We start from the raw sequence: 19,828 nt of genomic DNA on the forward strand, positions 1-19,828 counted from the left end.
ACACAATCAGTTTCCGGTCTGAGTAGGTGTATCAGTATTTTTATAACTATAGACAAGTCTGGTGGCAATTTATCCACCCCGTAGTGATGAAAGACGTGGTTGACGCCAAAGTGGTTTCGAACCATCGATCAATTGTGCAATCACAGCGGAACCTCTTACCGACTCCGATATATCCGTCCGGTCGCACCTTGTTAAACGTATTCGCGACGCAGATTGTTTTTAAGCTTGAGTTTTCACTACCGAGAAATTCTTGTGGACATTCTTATCTTAATTGTTTCCATATGCAAAGAAAAAGAACGTTACACGTTCGAAACGATAAAGGATAAAGCGTCTCGCGTTAGCGAATCCGCTTAAGTGCGCCACCACGTTCACTCCAATTCAGAATCGTTCGAAGTTTAAGAGCGTTTAATTAGCCTTCACAGTGACTTCCCAAGAGGTTGCGAAGGCAAGCTGATGTGACAAGTCAGTGTTTTCATAGTCCTAGACCAGTCTGATACCAATTTGCTGACCTAGTAGGAATGAAAGGCTTAGTTGGCGCTATCGCGGTCCCGAACCATCAACCAGCGGAACCTCTTACCCACTGCGCAACACCCGCCTTCGTACATATTCATAGCATTTCAAATATACTTTTTGAACAACCATTTTTGCCAGCCGTGTAATGGCTTCAGTTCAAAATAGATGACTTGAACAGCAAAAAAATTATTGAAAATAAAGATAGTGGCTAAGATGTGCTGCTTTCAATGAAAAACCCTTGCACCTGCTTGTTTGCTCCGTTTGTAGCCTATCTTCTTTACGTTGGACAACTCCCAGCATTTTTCAGAACAGTGTGAGATATATGAGCAACGAGATATATCACCTACTTACATTCGGGTTATTGCGCAGACCCTCATCTGGACCATAGGGCTTCCGGCGAGTTCGAATCCCGTGAGAAACTTTCACAAGCCGATTACTCAGAACTTCCGTTTCACTGTCGGGATGAGCTTTTCACCAAGCCATTCTCACCGAATTTGTGTACTCCAACGTCGAATTTCAAAAAGTTCATCGAGTATCTGATCAGTTGTGGAACAGTGGGGAGCGTTTCGTCGGCATTCTGCTCCTTCTTTTGTGTCGAGGACTTCTCTTCAGCGGTCTCTGCGCAAGACATCTTTTTCAGCTTGTTTATTAGATCTTGAACCACAGGTGACTTTGGTTTTATTTGAACTAAGATCTACAAAATCTAATAAACAAGCTGAAAAAGATGTCTTGCGCAGAGACCGCTGAGGAAAAGTCCTCGACACAAAGGAAGGAGCAGAATGCCGACGAAACCCTCCCCACTGTCCCACAACACATTCCAACATCACCCACAAAGGATACAGCTCCTATACATCATCTATTTAATCTGTCTTACCACTTCTTTCTGGAATAAATATAAACTTAAGCGGATGGGATAATAAAGTATAGCTGAGGAAAAACTACAGTTTAAACACTAAAAAAAATGATTCCATAAGTACATCTTGATCGTTGCGCCCGTTATTTGTTAAGGAAATTTCCATAACTTTCTACATTTTGTGACGAATGTGTGAGATTGTCTTTGTAGGTTCTGCACTTTAGTTCGTCATCTCGCACTGCTGGTACAACACTAAAAACATGCACTACTAAAAAGCATTGTTCGGCTAGAAAGGAAAACCGAGAAGTAATTTATTACTTCCACGTTTCCTCCTCAGATATTTTTTCTAAATGAGGTGCTTATGCAGCATCTTACACAGCTTTATTTTTGGATCAAATCTTAGATAAAACTAACAACTTCTTTTACTCCTAATTTGTGTTATACACCAGCGGTTCCAAGAAGTCTAACACGTAGATGCTTTCGAGAATTGCCTGACACTGTCAGTATCAAGAAATTCGCTATAACGTAGGTGACGAACAACTTTGAAGATGGCTCCCCTATTTTTCGTTGCCACATACTGACTGCAGGCGACTTGAGTGCAGAATCATATGCACAATTAATAGGTACCGTCCACAGTTGATATCTGTTGGAAAGATCTCGACTTTGCTAATACTGTTCTTCAGTGAAGGCAATGCTCAGTCAGCCTCGAATCTGTTCTGACCGCGATGCGCTGACACGTACCACTATCTATCCGTTTTTCGCCCATTTTCTTTCCGTGACTCATTTGAAGGTGCAACACATTTTGTTTTGAGAATTTCAAACTTGTTTTGTCTAGTACTGTGAGGCCAAAATGCACAAAAAAATAAATTAATAGTTCGCGGGTGATTCGGCTTTGCAGTAACCAATGAGACCTCCATCCCAATTGTATTTTCTTATTTATGTTGCAAATGAATATGCGCTATCTAGAGCACCTTTCATAAATAGGATATTGGTTTTCAATGAATTGTACAAGTTTTGTTCCTGCTTCAACGAAATCTCATTCTTGCTCATCTGTTTCAATCAATTTTACTCAGTCCGAATAAGAGGAAATAGGAAATTTGTGTGGCATAACCTTGCACTGAGCAGTTTTGAAGAAGATTTTCTTTCTAAGCTGTAGATTTTTAAAGAAATCATATTTTCTTTCCTATTATCTATTCATATCATATCATATTTTCGGAAAGATTTATTTCGATTTCTTCGTACTTTTCTTGTATGGTGTATGGTAATTCTTAAGAAATTGAAGGAATCTCAACCGATTTTTAGTAGTAGTAGTATGTTAGTAACAGTAACTGTTGTAGGTTGAACCCTCAAGCAGGAGTATTTGATATAAGGATTTCAAAGGGTTGGGGCTTACTAAAGCGGCAAACTTTTTTTAGGGCAACGAGAAACACAGCAATAAAATTCAAAATATTTATATTGCTTTTATTCGCACTTTTTCTCTGATTTTGACAGGACTATCTTATTCATATAGGTGTTGATCGCCGACTACAGCGGGGAAGGGGGCCAGGATGGTTCCCAGATTTCAATCCCTACGCTCCACCGCACCGCTTTGAGCGCACCCGCCTACGCAACTGCACCGTGCTTCACGACGTTGATGATGGGGGTCCTTCAGGGGTTTTGTTTTTGGCAAAGAAATATTTTAACAATGACTGTTATTTTCATTTTCGGTTCACTCTTTTTGTCACCAATGAGTTATCGCTCCTCAAAAGTCAAACTATGCAGGCAGTCGAGACCGCGTACAGGAGTCTGACTACTACCTGCTCACGGTGGCCCTGCTTACACTAAACCTAATGAGGCATTCCAGTGCATGCTTCGGGAACGTTGCAAACCATACACCTTTCCCAGCCGTGTGACGCAAGATTGCCATATAATGCGAAAAGATGTCCAGAACATGGCCAAAGAGCACAACATGAAAGGTAAAGCGTCTGGAGGGAGCATGGAGTCTTTGAGAAAATCCATTCGTTTCGTCACGCCGAACTTGCGAAAACACTGTCGAGTGAACTCGAACGAGAAGCCTGTTTAAACTTCTAGATTATATCTGTGTGCAGCTTGCTGCATTGCAAAAGACCCACATCAGAGACCGGCCCGTAACTATTAGCGGAGGTTACACCATCTATGCTGATGAAAAAAGGTAGGGGGCTGCGCGATAGTTGTGAAGAACGACTACAAAGTCTGTGGGGAAATTTGGGTCGTCGTCAAGCCTCTGTATGACTGCGGGATCATACAGGATGCAATCTCTGGATTGTAACTGACGACACATCTACAGTAACAGCTGAGGAGAACAGTAGGAACGCCTTTTTTGATTCACTCTATGGGCTGATGTCTAGGATACCTTGCTAGCAGTTGGTTATCGTCGTAAACGACGCAAATACAAAGTTGAACAACAGTCCGATGTGCCACGAGAACAATACTATCCAGCGGAGCGCACGTCGGAACACGATAGCCGTCTAATTAACTCATGTAAACGGACGTTCCTCTTGATCACTTTGACGTTTTAGAGCGTTAATCATCGACGCGATCAGCTAACGTGGCAAGGGAAAACCTCATTTACGGCTGAAGACCAAGGCAAGCGAAAGATGAGAATTCTCAACGTTCAGCTCGATTACGTTCTGACGTGGGTCTCGAGTGGATATCCGAAAATTTAGAGCCGTTTGGAACGTCGTCTTCGGAATCTGACCAATGTTCACTTCTCAGCTTTAGAATGCGGTATGCATAAAAGAAACCTTGTAGTTCCATCTCGAGCAAAAATTGACAAGGTAGGTCTGGAACAGGAAGAGTGCAGAATGAGATTCTGATAACGAGCATCTGTTTATTTTGAAATACTGACCAAAAAGAAGCTTAATGATGCATACTTCTTCACAAAGTGCGTCAATGACGCGGGCTGAGAAAGAGGCTTCTTATGCACTTGCAGAGACAATATCTATTCATAATTCTGCATGAGCCGCCCGCAGTACTGGAGATTTCAACCAGGGGTAGCGTCTGAGAGGTGTTCATTGTGAGGAGAGTGATCGAAGTGTGGCAGCAGTACTTGGAGCCTCTGCAGTTAGCTTCTCTGGTCTTCAAGGCCCTTTTCGACTCTCTTCTTCTCGATGCGTTTCGTGCCGATGGGATTCCAGGAAAATCCGTTCGCCTAATTAATGACATCGATAGAAGAACAACAGCTGCCGAATGTGCAACATCATTTAAGGTCGTAACAGGATTAAAAGAAGGAGCAGTGGCAGGACCATTCCTATTCAATTTTGCAATCGAGGAAAACATGGGAAGAACAGTGAATCCCCGTGAATTGTGATACTCGCAGAAAACAGCACGAACCTTCAACATGTTATCGACCTTGCATCGAAGCTAGCCGTACCCTACGGATTGCGACTACGCAGCGATAAACGTTAACTGATATGGGTCTCCCGGAAACCTTAAACCGTTCGAGTTTGATCGGCTGTCAAGGTAGACAGATCGACTCCTAGATGAGTTGTGCAACCAGGGCTGTGTGCTGAAGAACAACAGCAGCTGCGAGAGGGTATATACATCACAGATGCGCTCAGGCCTGCTCTGCATTCAACTCCTTAACAAAGCGTTTGTGGTCGCTCCTATCGTCCGCGAAGATGAGCTGCGAGTCTATTCATCTGATGTTGCTCCTATCGGGATGTACGGATCGAAGACTTGGCCAGTACCGTCCACAGTGATGGGAGAAATCGACGGCACAGATAGCAAACTGCCTAGGCTGACGTTTGTGTGAGACATGGAAAGCATGAAGTGACGATAGAAAATCGTCTTCGCTTCTTTGGTCACATTATGATTAGACCAGCAAACTTCCTTGTTCATTGTTTTCTGAGGATTCATTCGGAGATGATTTGGATGATGCTATGTGGTCGAAAAAGCTCTATACTGAGGTGGTGAAAGAGGACATGAGGTCACTCGTCTCGAATAAGCAGTTCAGACGAGATGTAAAGTTTTCAGTATATGTAAACACGACGAATAGATTTGATTTTGTGCAAGCTCTTGCTGAAGATCGATAAGGTTGGGGAGAGCTTAGCTTAGACACGATACACCGCGAAGATGCGGCATTTTGGTCAGGGCATAATATCAGCACAGGAGATAATATCAGATTAAGGTGCACGCATCTTTGGTGGGTATTAGCAGGGAAAGGAAAGTGGGTAAATAAGCAGAGGTAGTCCTGTAGATGATATCGCCATGTTGCCGATGCTCTATACAAGTTATAGGGTCAAGCGGTACCCGTATGATGTGTCACCGCTTATCCAGGAGGCCGGTGAGCGCCGATAATTGTTCCGCGCCTCTTTTGAAACCATTGTAGTCGCCAGAGTAGCCTAGTCGCCCCTGACTTTGTCCAAGATCCCAACAAGGTCTTAGATTTTGAGTGCAATGTTTGGAAATAACGAGAGAAAAGTATTACGATAAAAAGGCATGAAGTTTTTGGTGTCAGTTCACATCAACGCATTTTATTTATTTATTTATTTATTTATTTATTTATTTACTTATTTATTTATTTATTTATTGAAAACACATACGGGTATGTCATAAAACAAAAAGAAGATGGAAGATGTTTTACAACAATTAGTGATCGCTGGAGTTTTCGGAGCGCATATTGGCCTATTCAACGAGTTGCGGGAGCCAGCAAATGATCGAGTCAGTGTTTTATCCTTCCAGGCAAGTTGGGCACCAATTCATCAACTCCGGAGTGTAGGAGGGCATGGTTGGCACTAGGGCGGTTTCGAATCACCGATCGATTTGCAGCCATACCGGACCCCTTACCGATTGCGCTACATCTGGTCCATATTTTAAAAACAAAAAACATCAAATCACAAAGAACATTGAGATCATCACAGGTATTGCGTTTACCGATCCGCATACAATATGGTTCGGGTAAAATAGGTTTTCAAATTATTCAAAAGTTGGTTGCATCGGACAGCCGGCTCTTGGAAGCTCTCAACATCATCGTGCTCAAAAGAGCTCATTTGGAGCAAGAAGATAGTTTGGATTGTGGTAACAGAAGCTCAACGTTTTTGTTGAGTAGCAGTGGAAAGCAACATAATATTGGCTTTACTGCCAGGAAAAGAAAGTTGATAAAGGTTTATGCTCTGCGCAAAAGAGTTACCTTTTCAACTGGGACCCGTAGAAAATGAGCTGAAAAGAAAATTGTGTAATGAGTGGTAGATTGCAAAATCTGACACATTAGTCACATTCGTACTTACATACCTCATTGCGCCTGCCTCCGCAGATTAGTTGAAACATGATGCAAGAATAAAAACACGTAATTCTGTTGTTTTGTAATCTGCATACTCCTCACTAATGTACTAACACGTCTCTCAAATGTTTTGAACAAAAAGCAACATTTAGCATTACGGCACACATGTGATTCGTTTTCAGAGCATAAATTTGGACTCTTGTTAGTGTTTCCGTAGTGGTAGCACATGTCCGAAAAGAACAGCAAGGAACACTGACGAATAACAGAGCTATGCAGTTTATCAGTAATATTTTATGAATACAAATTCTTTGCAAACAATGATAATCAATCGTCATACAAACTTGCATGGGACGTTTACTTGCATCCTGGCCCCGGTTTCTGACAGCCGTTCGGACCACGTCTGTATCCAGGTTTGCATCGACATACGTTAGGACGGCATGGGTGAGGGCAAACCATTCTTCCCTTATAATTGCATCGTCTTTCACAAAGAATCTCCCTTGTACATTTTTCATAGGCTTGTTCGTTAGGGCCGCATTCCTTATCTAAACGTTGTTTATAAACATGGAATACCAATTAAAGTGTGAAGATGGCTTTGCATGCGCTTCAGAAATGCAGTGTAAGGGTTTATTGCAATAGTTCTTAAGTCGGGGTCGCGTATACGTCTGATTGATAGTTGCTGTCGTCTAGGACTATCCCAGAACCCAAACCCTGAGAAGTCAAATTCCTGGCGGAAACACAGAATGTTTGGCAACAAACATCCGTCTTGTAGCGTTGAACAGCCGGTCGCTGTCTTTCCAAATTCCAACAAGCTGCACGGCCCAGACTTCTGCTATGTTTCCATTCACCGTTTGTTGCATTGCAGAGAATATGCATCAGTGATCATCACTATGGACAATTACATGAAAGTAGCTGATGAACGGAAAGTGGAAGAGTGTGCAAAGATGAGGAGCGCGTACAACAGCCTGGTGGAGGAGGTTGGATGAATGTTGTCAAGATGCGCCTTCGAACGAATTCGGGATTCCAGAGGACTTAGACTCTGGATCGCAAGTGCTCATGCACCTGCGATCCGCTGAGGACTACAACAAGCTTTTTATGATAAACTCAATGCGTTGCTATCCAAAACACCGAGCCAGCAGGCAGTAATTGTCCGAATTAGTGTGAATGCAAAGATGCAACGTGAAAATTCCTATGTGCTCAAAAAACGGTTCTATTCTACGAAGCAAACATCGAACAACGAAATTGTCTGATAGATCTTTGGGAGCAGACAAACCTCATCAGTGCATCCGTGTTTAAGAGGAACTATCGACTGCATCACTTTATGTGGAAAGAGACAATCCTTTTAACGCCAGAAGAGCAGCGAAAGCCGGAGAAGCCGACTTTTAAGCTTCAGCCCGATGACCTTCTGACAAAAAAAATGCTTTTATCAGAAAAGCTGTCGAGAAAGCAAGAATCTAGAGCTGTCTGGGACAACGAATTTGCCTCCGGTCACCGCGTAGTCCTTCTCTGCTTGATGGTACGGTTTCAGAAAAGGCTGCGGTATGAACACTAGCCTTAAGTACTACATCGTTTGAAATGGAAACTGAGTGAGGCAAGTGGCACTGGCGGGATCCTTTCTGCACAACGATGACTTCATGTGAATAACAGTTGAGCAGTGTTCCGGCGATGTTGTTATAGCACCGTCCCCACGTCTCTTGGTAGATCTCGATCTAATAATATTCGTTTTCAACACCTCGAAGTTACAACATGATGTTAAGATGATATCGAAATTAGCATTAGCCTGCAGACCGCAACTCCGCCCTGATAAATGCAAGCAGATATGGGTATTCTCGAGGCCCTCAAAGAAAATCAGGGGGATGGACAACCTAACTCGTAGATGAGTTATGTTATTTGTGTTGTATGCTGGCAAATGATGGCATCTACGGGAGAGAAATTCAGTAGAGTAGCCGATTAGGCAATCAACTTGTTGACCAAGAGCCAGTGGTCAACTCACATCGCGAACGAAGTTAAGCTGCGAATCTACCGATCTTGCTTGGCCTTATCGTGATGTACTGTGTCAGAGAATTGGATAGCACCGTCCACGATGATGAGAAGCTTGACTCCACTGATAGAACGCTGTTTAGACGGCTGCCCGATGATGCGTCACAACGGAAAATCTCGGAAGTGAATATGGTGTACTGACGACTGATGACTTTCAAAAACATCAAAGTCACCATCGGCCTTCTGAAGTAGTCACAGGAAACCGAATCCGGTTCTTTGGACTTGTTATGAGGGTGTCGTCTGCTCACCTTGTCCAAGTTGTCCTGAAGATGCTTCCAGTCTGGAACATCCTTCGTGGTCGTTGAAGGGAGCTCTGGACAGGGGTGGTGAAAGAAGAGGACATTCGGCGTTGACAGTCAGTTCAGTCGAGAAATATAATCTTTCCGATTACAGAGTAGCAACGTATGGACGTATTCTCTGCTAGATAAGGCTGAAGATCGAACAAGAAGCGATCGGATATGTCTAGGGACGACAGAACCAGTCGAAGATGCGGATAGCCGCGTTAGACCGTAACACATGCCGGCCGAATAAGTCAAGTAAGTCAAGGATCTAACTCCTGTTACATGCCTCAAGTTTGCGAGCAATTATAGCTCATTCTATAGGGTGTCTCACAACCTATGAAAACTACACTTTCGAGCATCGCACCTCAGAAAGCTGCGTACGTGGTACAACCGGCGCAAAACCATCATGGGATACAATATAAGGAACTGATTTATGTAGTTTATGTACATACCTATGCAATGCACCGTGACAATCGCAATTGCAAAGAACACGACTACAGCACGAAACATTCACTTTAACTGAACTGAAATTATTACTACACAACTAGAAAGAATGAACTGAGTTCAGGAAATGCGCGGACATAGATATCGGTCCTATGGACCGATAGACTAAATAAGAAAAGATCTGCACCACTCTGTGAAAAGCTCTATGTATGTAATGAATGCAGCTGGTGTTGTGCAAGCAACACGTCCAAATATCTCTTATATTTATTATTTACTGCATTATTTCTTGCTATTTTATTGCATTTTGCAATGGATTGAGATATTGAGATTACAATGAACTGCCTTCTATTAACAGGCAAAGAATCTTCAGTGTTGAGAACGGCGTAGGAAAAAAAACCAAAAAAGGAGTTCTAAACGGGTTTTGAGCGCAAACGAAGAACACAAAAGTGTCATTGATGCAGAATACAGTATTTATATGGTTTTTTTTTTGAAGAAAGCACGCATGGGAAGAGAACAACTACAAAAAGGCAATAATTTTTTACGATACACATTATCTTTCATGTTCCCGCGCGTGTACAGTGTCAATGTACAGTGTCAGTACAGTGACTAATCTCCTTGGTGAATATAAAATCGAGCTATTGATCCTGCGAACAAAATGCAAACTACTGAGTCGAAGGAAGTACCTGAAATGTTGGGATGTGAATTGAAAGTTTCAGTAGCGTACACAAAATTAAGTAAAACAATGACGTATTAGGAAGGAGCCAGCGGCTGAATATTTTCGCCAGATGTCAGTGCATTTGTGTAAAACAGTATATATATATATATATATATATATATATATACATATATAGAAATTTCGATTTTATGCAATAAAATTATTTGAAGGAAAAGAATGGGTTGGAGCGATCACGAAAAATTCAACAAAAATCGTGCTGGTTGCGAAGACAGTAGTTGATTTGATGAATAGGACAAATTCGTCTTGCGAAACTCGTACTGGTTCTTCTTTTTTTACAGATAACTGCATAGATTCGTGCCCAACTGCATAGATACGTTCCCAATTTCCATTAATTGCATTAAAATGAAAAACTCTGTTGTTGTTTCCTTTTTTTGCTTGCATTCAAAAGATTAACGTGTCTCCCACTAACAAAATCTCTTTCAAGCAAGTCGATTTGTGCTTTATAGAATTTTTTTCCAAATAAAAACAAAAAAGTGCTTCAGCGCCGAATGTAATGCCATACGAATTGCAGAAAGGAGTGAATGCTGGGAGTGCACAAAAAAACATTTTGTACATTTTTCTAGATCGTACTTTTGTTCTCCGGCTAGTAAAAAGTAGTTTGAGAGTTTTCAAAATAGAGGATCTACTCAGGAGTTCACCTACTCCTGCTCTAGACGGCCTTGTGATGACGATAATATGAGCACGTTAGTGGAAGATACCCCAAAGATTACAAGTGACTAGGTTGCTGAGAGGTTGACATTTGTAAGAAACGTTAGAGACTATATCCCTGATAATGAAAAGTGTATTTTTTTAAAAGATCCAGCAGTGGAAGTTCATCTCTGAATTGGTCACGTACTTCTGTAATCATCCAATAAAAGCCAAGAACTAGCATCTCCTTCATCACAAAACCATTTCCTTCCAATAAACAAGGCATTAGAAAATAGAAGCACTTTAGCTGATGAATAAAGCAACAATATCACCAAGGACAATACAATATCAACGTGAGAGAATTCCCCGGACACGTGGCACGATGGTTCCATGGCTTGTCAATGTTACGCATTAATTTTGTAACATTATAGAGATCGATAAAGCAGAAACGTGCGTTATCGCCGCATACTGACATAATTATCATGGGTTTTTTCGGAACTCAAGTACACAAGGGCTGCAGTTCAATACAAGGTTAGGTAGGTATCATTATTTAAATAATGCTTTGCACAAATTTACTTATAATGAATCTGGATTTAATTCATGGACATTCACAGCACTCATTTGCCTAGAAAGCATTATTGTTGTGTGATAAACTAGGTGTTTGTACGAACTAGTAGAAATCAATCAAGGCAAACTTTGCTTTTATTCATCTTAACCTTTTCAATCGAATTCTAGTTGCCTAAAGCAAAATAACAGGAAGAAATCGGATCAGCAAAGTGTCAAGAGGAAGAGTTGCCATCCCAATGCGCTGTCACTCTTTACGTTTACGTTTAGTATTAGTTTGCATGGATACTAAGAGAATATATGACACTCTTAAGAAAAAACTGTAAATATCCTTCGAGAAAGATTTCTTCTTACTGCTCTGATTTTATCACCTATGTACTTCAAATTCATCCATACTGAATCATTAAAGTGAAGAATACCAAATGTCAAAAAAGAGATAGAAAAGTTTGTCTTAATTAACTTCTACATGTTCGTGCAAACACCCAATTTATCACAACAATAATGATTTTTAGGCAGTGCTATGCGCAAATTGAGTTCAGATCCACTCTAAGATAATTTGTAAAGCACTGTTTAAATAATGATACCTACTTAGCCTCTTATCGAACTGCAGCCCTTGTGCATTTGAGCTTCGAAAAAAAAAAAACCTATGATAATCATGTCAATATGTAGCGATAACAGGCGTTTCCGCGGTATCGATCTCTATAATCTTACAAAATTGATGCGTAACACCGACAAGTCACGGAACCATGACACGTGTCCGGGGAATTCCCTCACATTGATGTTGTATTGTCCTTTGTTAATATTGTAGTTTTATTCATAGTCAAGTAATCGCAAAAAAAGCTTGAAGCTGCCAATTTAAGGGAAGAATTGCTGTATGCAACTTGTAGTACTCGTACTACTTCTGTATAGAGTTGTTGTATACAACTTTTGAGGTCGTGAGAAACCTAAAACGCAGAACGATGCAAATCTAACTGTATAGGTGGGGCGGGTGTAGTGTAGAGGTACCGTTGCCTGCATGATCGATCGGAGGCTCGATTCCACCCTACCTCCCACCAAACCCTCCAGTCACCCGGAGTCGATAAATTGGTACCAGACATGTCTGGGAGGATAAAAACACTGACTTGGCACATCGGCTAACCCTCGCAGGTCCTTGTATAGACCAATTACACGTTCGTAAACCTCAACGGTTCTGAATTGAAGTGAACGTGGTGGCGTATCCCAAGCGGATTGATTAACGTCAGACAGTTCATCCTCCTATCCACTAAACTGTATAAGTATACCAACTTATAAGTGCACACAATTGGTCGACATCTGACTAGTTCTTCCTTCTAATTGTTCATTCTTTCCACTGATAAATTATCGAAGGAATCCTGGGAATTCTTGTTTGCTCCGCGCTTTTCCCACTTTCTCTACATTTCACAAGGCCAAACTTCTTTTCTGAGAGTGCGAAGTATTGAGGTAAGGAAAATCACTTATTTACATCCTGTATCAAGTTGTTTTCCGGAGAAAAGCCTGGTACGGTAGCGCCAGGTAGGACGGGGTTGCAGGAGTCATGTACCTACCAAAATGGCTACCAAAACGGAAAAGGACTAGGATGGCGATCCGTACTTATAACGCACGTACACTTGCATCGGAAGCGGCCATCGAAGATCTGATGATGCAAGCCAAGAAGATCAAGTACGACGTCATCGGACTGACCGAGACGAGACGACGTCACCCTCTCAACGCCGTATATGAAACTGGAGAAGAACTGTTCTTAGGAACATGCGACAGTAGAGGTGTTGGTGGAGTTGGCGTCCTCGTCAACACGAGTATGACAAAGAACATCGACTCTTTTGAACAACTTACGACCCGAATCGGACGTCTGCGGATGAGAAGATGTGGCCCAATACCAGCTTTGACTATCTTCGTCGCTTACGCTCCAACATCAAGCTACGAAGAAGAAGAAGTCGAAGCTTTCTATATGGACCTGGAGAAGTTCTACCAAGAAGATCATGCCTTCTACAAGGTCATAATTGGCGATTTCAACGCTGAGGTTGGCCCAAGAAGAACGCCGGAGGAACTTCACATCGGGACCCACGGCCTATAATGAAATGACCAGGGGAGAGGCTCTCCGTGTTCATCATCAGACCATCCATGGGAACTCGCAATTCCAGAAGCCCTCCTCTCTACGCTGGACGTGGGAGTCTCTCGGTGGAGGGTACTGTAATGAAATAGACCACACCATCGTCAATAAAAGGTTCTGCCTGACGGACGTCGGTGTTGTACCAAAGTTCTATACGGGATCGGACCATCGCCTCCTCCGAGGAAGATTTTCTTTCACAAGGAGAGCAGAGAAAGCCGCCAAGTTCAGAGAGAGAAATCCCAGGACTACCATCAACTGGGATCTCTTCGCTACGCTAGCCGACTTTTGGGAAGATTCCGCAATGGACAACATCGACGAGGAATATGACCGGCTTGTTGAACACCTTCACGACTGCGCGAAGGAGGCTGAGAGTTTTAAAACCACTAGGAGGCTCCTGTCTCTTCAAACTCGTGAGCTGATACACCAGCGTGGAGCAGCACGAGCCGCAGGAAACCAAGAACTCATGTCTGAGCTCGCAAGGCTTTGCCGAGAGGCGATAAAGGAAGACCTTAAAGAGAGAAGAGCAGAAGTGCTGGCTGAAGCTGCAGAGGCGGGGAAAAGCCGCTATGCCCGTCGAGACTTCGCCAGTCGCAAGACGAGGATGACTGCTCTCGGGAACCCAAAGGAAACAGCCATTGCATCGAGAAGGGGGATGGAGAAAATCATCTACGACTTCTACTCTGATCTTTTCAACAGCCATGTCCACTTGCCTTCTCACCATCTGAGGGAAGATGGACAAGTCATTCCAGAAGTTCTCCCGTCCGAAATACGACATGCTATCATGTCGGTAAGAAATCGTACTGCACCCGGTCCCGACAGAATAAGACCAGCACACCTGAAGAGCCTTCCGCCAGTACTCATCAACACCCTGGCGAGGCTCTTTACACGTTATCTGTCGGAGCCATGCGAGCAAGCAGCGTTTCGAAAAGGATTCAGTACGATTGACCACATCACACTGTTTCGAAACTCATCGAGGTATCACGAGAGTACAAGATGACGCTCTGTATCACCTTCATCGACTTAAAGAAGGCCTTTGACTCGGTTGAGACGGAAGCGATCGTGGAAGCCTTGGACAACCAAGGCATCCCTACTCAGTATATAAAGGTACTTCGAGAGTTGTACAGTAACTTCACGACTGGAATCTCGCCATTCTACAAGAACATCATCATTGACGTGAGGAGGGGGGTCCGACAGGGTGATACAATTTCACCCAAAATATTCACAGCCACCTTCGAGAACGCAATGCGAAAGTTGGAATGGGACGACATGGGAGTGAAGGTTGATGGTCGGCAGCTACACCATTTGCGCTTCGCTGATGACATCGTACTGATAACACCTAGCATCAGTCAAGCGGAACGAATGCTAACCGAATTCGACGAAACATGTGGATGCATCGGTCTTCAGCTGAATCTACAAAAGACGATGTTCATGCGGAACGGATGGGTCTCGGATGCCCCATTCACGCTCAACGGAACGAACATATCCCAATGCGCCAGCTACGTTTATCTGGGTCGGGAACTGAACATAATGAACGACCTGACCCCCGAGCTGGGCAGGAGGAGACGAGCGGCTTGGGGAGCGTACAAGAGCATCGAGGACGTAGTGAAGAAGACCAAGAACACCCGGCTCCGTGCTCACCTCTTCAACACCACCGTACTTCCTGCTTTGACCTATGTTTCGGAAACCTGGGAATTTCGCAAGCAGGAAGAAAACGCGGTGAGCGTCATTGAACGCGCAATTGAGAGAGTGATGCTAGGAGTATCCCGTTTCACGAAAGTGAGGGACGGGATTCGAAGTTCTCTCCTACGTCAGCGATCGAAGATTGGAGACGCCGCCGCGTTTGCCAAGGAAAGTAAAACAAGGTGGGCCGGACAGGTGATGCGCTTTGATGACAACCGTTGGACCAGAGCCGTGAGCGACTGGGTTCCCCGCGATATTAAGCGCACTACAGGAAGACCGCCGACCCGATGGTCAGATTTCTTCACGAAGTCCTTGAAAGAAAAATATGATGCTATTCGTGTCCCACGCGAAAGGGGAACCACTGTGCTACTCTGGCACGCGATCGGTACAAATGGAAGAATTACTGGCGCCCGCTCTACCAGTTCGAAGATCAACGGGAGTCAAGGTGATCAAGGTGATCAAGCTGATCAAATTGTTGGATAATCTCGTACCGGCTGGAAACAAACTCAAATTTTTCCAGTATCATTTTCTTGATATGATTGCATTCTTCCTACTTATTCTCACTATCATTCTATGTATTTCTTGGAAATTGCTAAAATTTGTGGTAGTGAAGTTATATTTGATCCTTTTCCTTTCCAAAAAGAAATAAAGCTTATTGTGTTTTTAGCTAACCTCTACCATTACCTCGACTTGAACTGGTCCTGAATATATTCTTTTAAATTCTCTACCTACAAATAATTTTTGTTGCAATCTCATCATAGAATCGGTGATTTCATTGGTTTCAGTGCATTACTGCGGAACAAATGTGTTGGAGTAGCAATAGCCAATAAATTGCATTGTAGAATATTCTGTCGTTGCCAAGCGAAATACACAATACTTTATTCGGCAACCTTTAAACTTCATTCGGCAACCCCTTAACTTAAAGGGTAATTAGACCACAACAACAGTAACAACGATGACAACCACAGTTACATGCACGATCAAAAGACCAAGGAAATAAGGAAGTGAAAGGTCAAGAATGATACAACGAACATTTGCTGGCGATTTACATGGTACAAGGAGAAGTGCATTGATGCTCTGCACATGTGGTAGTACAAAAAAACTGTTGATCGTGCACATGAGGATTTAGTCTAAAATGAATTATCTTTGCAGATGCAACGATAAAACCTATAAACCGGCCGCCTGGCAGGTTTAACTAAAGCCACTGAATGAATCATCAATTGCAAACGATATTATAAAACTAAATCTACAAAAAGCAATAATAGAGAGAACTATGACTCATCACTTTTCTGATATTCCCAATCACGAGTAGCGGAGGGCTGCAGCGTGTGACGCCAAGTGGTTGTTGTCCTTTTCGATCGCTTTCAGCTCCTTTCGCTCATTAGAGTTTTCTCTTCCAGCCCATGCTTTAACCCGGCAGCTGTCACTGTAATTGACAGCCCCTAGCGCCGCAGAAGGCACACCTCAGGAACCGATCTCCATCATGCAGACTGCTGTACTGAAGATGAAACGAAGAAGTAAGAAGATGCGGTGTCATTTTTATTAGGGTGTTCGAAAAGTATCTGCCGAAATACGGCAAAATTTCAAAACAACACAACTTTTAACAACATTTTATAAATCGACGAAGTAATCTCCATTAACAGCGACAACCTTCTGCCAACGTCTCACAAGATCACGGATTCCTCTGGCGTAGAACTCCGGCGACTTGGAGGGAAAGAAAGCCCGAAGGTCATTTTCGAGGTGGTCACAATCATAGCAGCGCTTCTCTACCAGTGTGCTGAAGCGATCGGAAGAGGTGGTAGTCGCTCGGGCCCAAGTCCGGGCTGTACGGTGGGTGGGGTAAAACTTTCCATTCAAGCTCCAGAATTTTCTAGGAAGTCTCCTTCGCGATGTGAAGGCGCGCGTTATCGCGCAGCAGGCGAACGTTGTCGAGCTTCGGGTGCTCCTCGCGGATCTTGTCGGCCAGTCTTTGCAGTTGAGCGCAGTTGACCTTGGCAGTAATTGTAGTGTTGTCCGGCAGCAGTTCGAAACAGATTCCATGAACTCCCTACCAGACGCTCAGCATGACCTTCTTTTCATCTTCATTTCACCTTTCACAAAAGGATTTCACCCTTCACGAAAGGATCTAGCATTTCATCGCCAGCGCACCACGCACCTTTGTGGGTGTGGTTGACGTAGAGGATTTTTGATCTCCAGTGACAATGGTGTCCAGCCAGTTAAATCTACGGCTTCTGGAGAGCAGCTGAGTGCAGATGTCCCAGCGGCTTTGGCGGGTGCCGTCGCTCAATGCATGTGGGAGCCGCTGACTGAGCTTTTTCATCATTTCGAGAGATCGCAGTCCATTGATCACGGTGGACAGCGAACACCCAAGACTGGCAGCAAAATACCGCACACCTTCATATGAATGCTGCTCCGCCAGAGTCTTCAGTTCGTCGAACGATAGTCAATCGACTAGAGCGAGGCTCATCTTCAAGTTTCTTGTTTCCGGCTTTAAAGCGGTGGAACAAGGCGAGACCGCTCAGAAGGGGCTTCAGTGCCGAATACCTGACTTAAGTTTCGATGGGTTTGAGAAGCGGGCTAGCCAGATTCGAACTCGTAAAGGAGTAGGTGTCGAATATGGGTGGGAATTCTTCTTCTTCCTAGCGTTTGTCCCGCGTTGTTGCAGGGTCCGCTTTTCTGCTTCTTGTCTTCCATTTGGTTCTATCCATTGCATCAGCCGTACACAAACGTACATCTATCATATCCAGCTTCACACGGTCTAACCAGCGAATCTTTGGCCTCCCGCGCGACCTCACTCCTGAAACGTCGAGCTTCAGAGCGGTTTTGGCAACAGAATCTTCCTCCCGCCGCAAGACGTGACCAAACCATCTCAGTCGCGCCTCCTTCATCTTCTCAGTTATCAGGACGACACTGAAGATGGAGCGCACAGTGTCGTTGGATACTTTCTCTTTTAGCGTTATACCTATCGTCCACCTCAACATCCGCATCTCCATAGCGTGCAGCACTCTTTCCAAGGCTTTCGTTGTCGGCCAATGGTGCGTATAAAGAGGGTCCCAGCGGAATTTCCAGCATGCCTCGGTCATGCCTCGTCAGAGCAATTAACGATGGTGCGTGTCCTAAAGAGATTCACTTTCGCACCTAAATAACTGACTCTGCTCATCTGCTGCTAATCATACGCTACATCAACGGCTAGGATATAATTCACTATATACTAAATTGTCTTTCTAAAAAGAATCATACACATTCACTGCAATTTTGTGACGTGAGATGATCTCAATTTTGTAATCGGGGTGTCTTATTTTGTAATCGTACCAGAAGCAAGAGAAATTCTCACGTGAATTATGAGATAAGGATGTATCTGATAGCTTCAAATTACGTGTATAAAAATTTTCTTTGAAACGTAATATTCCAGCTCTCAAAAGTAACGGTAATGAGAATTATCGTTATCCTGTAACTCCCATGTTTTCTTAGCCTAATTTATTCCTTTATTTTTTTTTTTTTTTTTTTTTTTTTATTTAAAAAAAAAAAAAAATTTTAATTTTTTTTTTTTTTTTTTTTTTTTTTAAAAAAATAAAAAAAAAAAAATTTTTTTTTTTTTTTAAAATAAAAAAATCAAAAATTTTTTTTTTTTATTTTTTTTTTTTTTTTTTTTTTTTTTTTTTTTTAAATTTTAAAACCCTTCTTTTTTTTTTTTTTTTTTTTTTTTTTTTTTTTTTTTTTTTTTTTTTTTTTTTAAAATTAAAAAAAATTTTTTTTTTTTTTTTTTTTTTTATTTAAAGGGTGTGGGTTTGGGTTTTTTTTTTTTTTTTTCCGGGCCCCCCTCTTTTCTTTTTTTTTTTTTTTGGGTTTAGTTGAGGGGGGGGCGGGCCCCCCCTTTTTTTCCCCCCCCCCCCCCCACCCCCCTTTCTTAAAAGGGAAAAGGGGGCCCAAACCTCCTTTTTATTTTTTACTTTAGTCGAAAAGGGGCTTTCTTGTCGCACAGTACCCCTGTTGCCATTTTCCATTTCATCCATGCAGCATTAACACGTGCTCGACCTTCTTGATCAATGTCGCCTGTGGAAGTCACTTTGGATCCAAGGTACTTGAAGCAGTTCACCTTGTTTAATTCGGTGCCATCAACACGAATTGAACCATCCTCTATCCTTGGTCCGCACTCCATGTACTCAGTTTTTGATGTGTTGAAGCGCAATCCATATTGCTGCAGCTGATCCTTCCGGTCGGCAAAGAGTAGAGTCCACGGATGCTGCTTCTGGATTTCCTTCGTTATCGTGTCCATGCACAGTATGAACAGCAGAGGTGAGAGGGATGAACCCTGATGAACCCCTACTTGTACAGGAAATGGCCTGCTTGTTACAGCAGCACATCGTACAACGCTGGTAGGCTTCGCATAAAGTAGCTTCGTCCACCGCACATATTCATCTGGTACTCTATGCGACCTCATGGACATCCATAACAGCTCATGTGGAACACGGTCGAAAGCTTTCTCGAGATCGAGAAAAGCAAGATGCACACTGCGGTTCTTCTCTCGATGTTTCTCCAGGAGGATTCGGACAGCATGGATAGCATCTATGGTGCTGCAGTCCTTCACAAAACCGCACTGGTTGAGTGAAACGCTAACAATTTTCCTCAGACGAGCTTCCAGAACACTCTCAAAAACCTTCATCGTATGGCAGAGCAGTCGTATGGGCCTGTACGAGGTGCAGTCAGCAATGTCTCCTTTCCCTTTCCA

At 43.1% G+C, this 19,828-nt stretch overlaps 7 protein-coding genes across 8 annotated transcripts; 3 read left to right on the forward strand and 4 right to left on the reverse strand.

Annotated features, from left to right (window-relative positions):
• Positions 1-3,212: 3,212 nt before the first annotated feature.
• On the forward strand, positions 3,213-4,694 carry RB195_003185 (uncharacterized protein; the record flags this gene model as incomplete). The annotated part of the gene is made up of 3 exons (XM_064200735.1): positions 3,213-3,321; positions 3,437-3,536; positions 4,406-4,694. The coding sequence occupies 3 exons, from the start codon at positions 3,213-3,215 to the stop codon at positions 4,692-4,694; spliced, it is 498 nt and encodes a 165-aa protein (XP_064056616.1).
• A 240-nt stretch (positions 4,695-4,934) lies between these two features.
• Positions 4,935-5,138, forward strand: RB195_003186 (uncharacterized protein; the record flags this gene model as incomplete). Its single annotated transcript, XM_064200736.1, has 1 exon — positions 4,935-5,138. The coding sequence occupies one exon, from the start codon at positions 4,935-4,937 to the stop codon at positions 5,136-5,138; it is 204 nt and encodes a 67-aa protein (XP_064056617.1).
• A 1,821-nt stretch (positions 5,139-6,959) lies between these two features.
• RB195_003187 (uncharacterized protein) lies at positions 6,960-9,433 on the reverse strand (the record flags this gene model as incomplete). The annotated part of the gene is made up of 2 exons (XM_013435982.2): positions 6,960-7,147; positions 9,376-9,433. 2 exons carry the CDS (start codon positions 9,431-9,433, stop codon positions 6,960-6,962), a joined length of 246 nt encoding a protein of 81 aa, XP_013291436.2.
• Positions 9,434-12,846: 3,413 nt separating this feature from the next.
• Positions 12,847-15,582, forward strand: RB195_003188 (uncharacterized protein; the record flags this gene model as incomplete). Of its 2 annotated transcripts, none has more annotated exons than XM_064200737.1 (3): positions 12,847-13,329; positions 13,451-14,206; positions 14,395-15,582. In XM_064200737.1, the coding sequence occupies 3 exons, from the start codon at positions 12,847-12,849 to the stop codon at positions 15,580-15,582; spliced, it is 2,427 nt and encodes an 808-aa protein (XP_064056618.1). The 2 variants fall into 2 exon arrangements, with proteins under 2 accessions (XP_064056618.1, XP_064056619.1); XM_064200738.1 differs by having other exon boundaries at positions 12,889-13,329; positions 13,451-14,354; positions 14,405-15,582.
• A 1,387-nt stretch (positions 15,583-16,969) lies between these two features.
• On the reverse strand, positions 16,970-18,171 carry RB195_003189 (uncharacterized protein; the record flags this gene model as incomplete). The annotated part of the gene is made up of 3 exons (XM_064200739.1): positions 16,970-17,146; positions 17,832-18,009; positions 18,062-18,171. The coding sequence occupies 3 exons, from the start codon at positions 18,169-18,171 to the stop codon at positions 16,970-16,972; spliced, it is 465 nt and encodes a 154-aa protein (XP_064056620.1).
• On the reverse strand, positions 17,739-18,182 carry RB195_003190 (uncharacterized protein; the record flags this gene model as incomplete). The annotated part of the gene is made up of 1 exon (XM_064200740.1): positions 17,739-18,182. One exon carries the CDS (start codon positions 18,180-18,182, stop codon positions 17,739-17,741), a length of 444 nt encoding a protein of 147 aa, XP_064056621.1.
• Positions 18,183-19,045: 863 nt separating this feature from the next.
• RB195_003191 (uncharacterized protein) lies at positions 19,046-19,762 on the reverse strand (the record flags this gene model as incomplete). The annotated part of the gene is made up of 1 exon (XM_064200741.1): positions 19,046-19,762. One exon carries the CDS (start codon positions 19,760-19,762, stop codon positions 19,046-19,048), a length of 717 nt encoding a protein of 238 aa, XP_064056622.1.
• Between the last annotated feature and the right edge of the window lie 66 nt (positions 19,763-19,828).

Source organism: Necator americanus, chromosome IV (genome assembly GCF_031761385.1).
Source record: "Necator americanus strain Aroian chromosome IV, whole genome shotgun sequence".
NCBI lineage: Eukaryota > Metazoa > Nematoda > Chromadorea > Rhabditida > Ancylostomatidae > Necator > Necator americanus.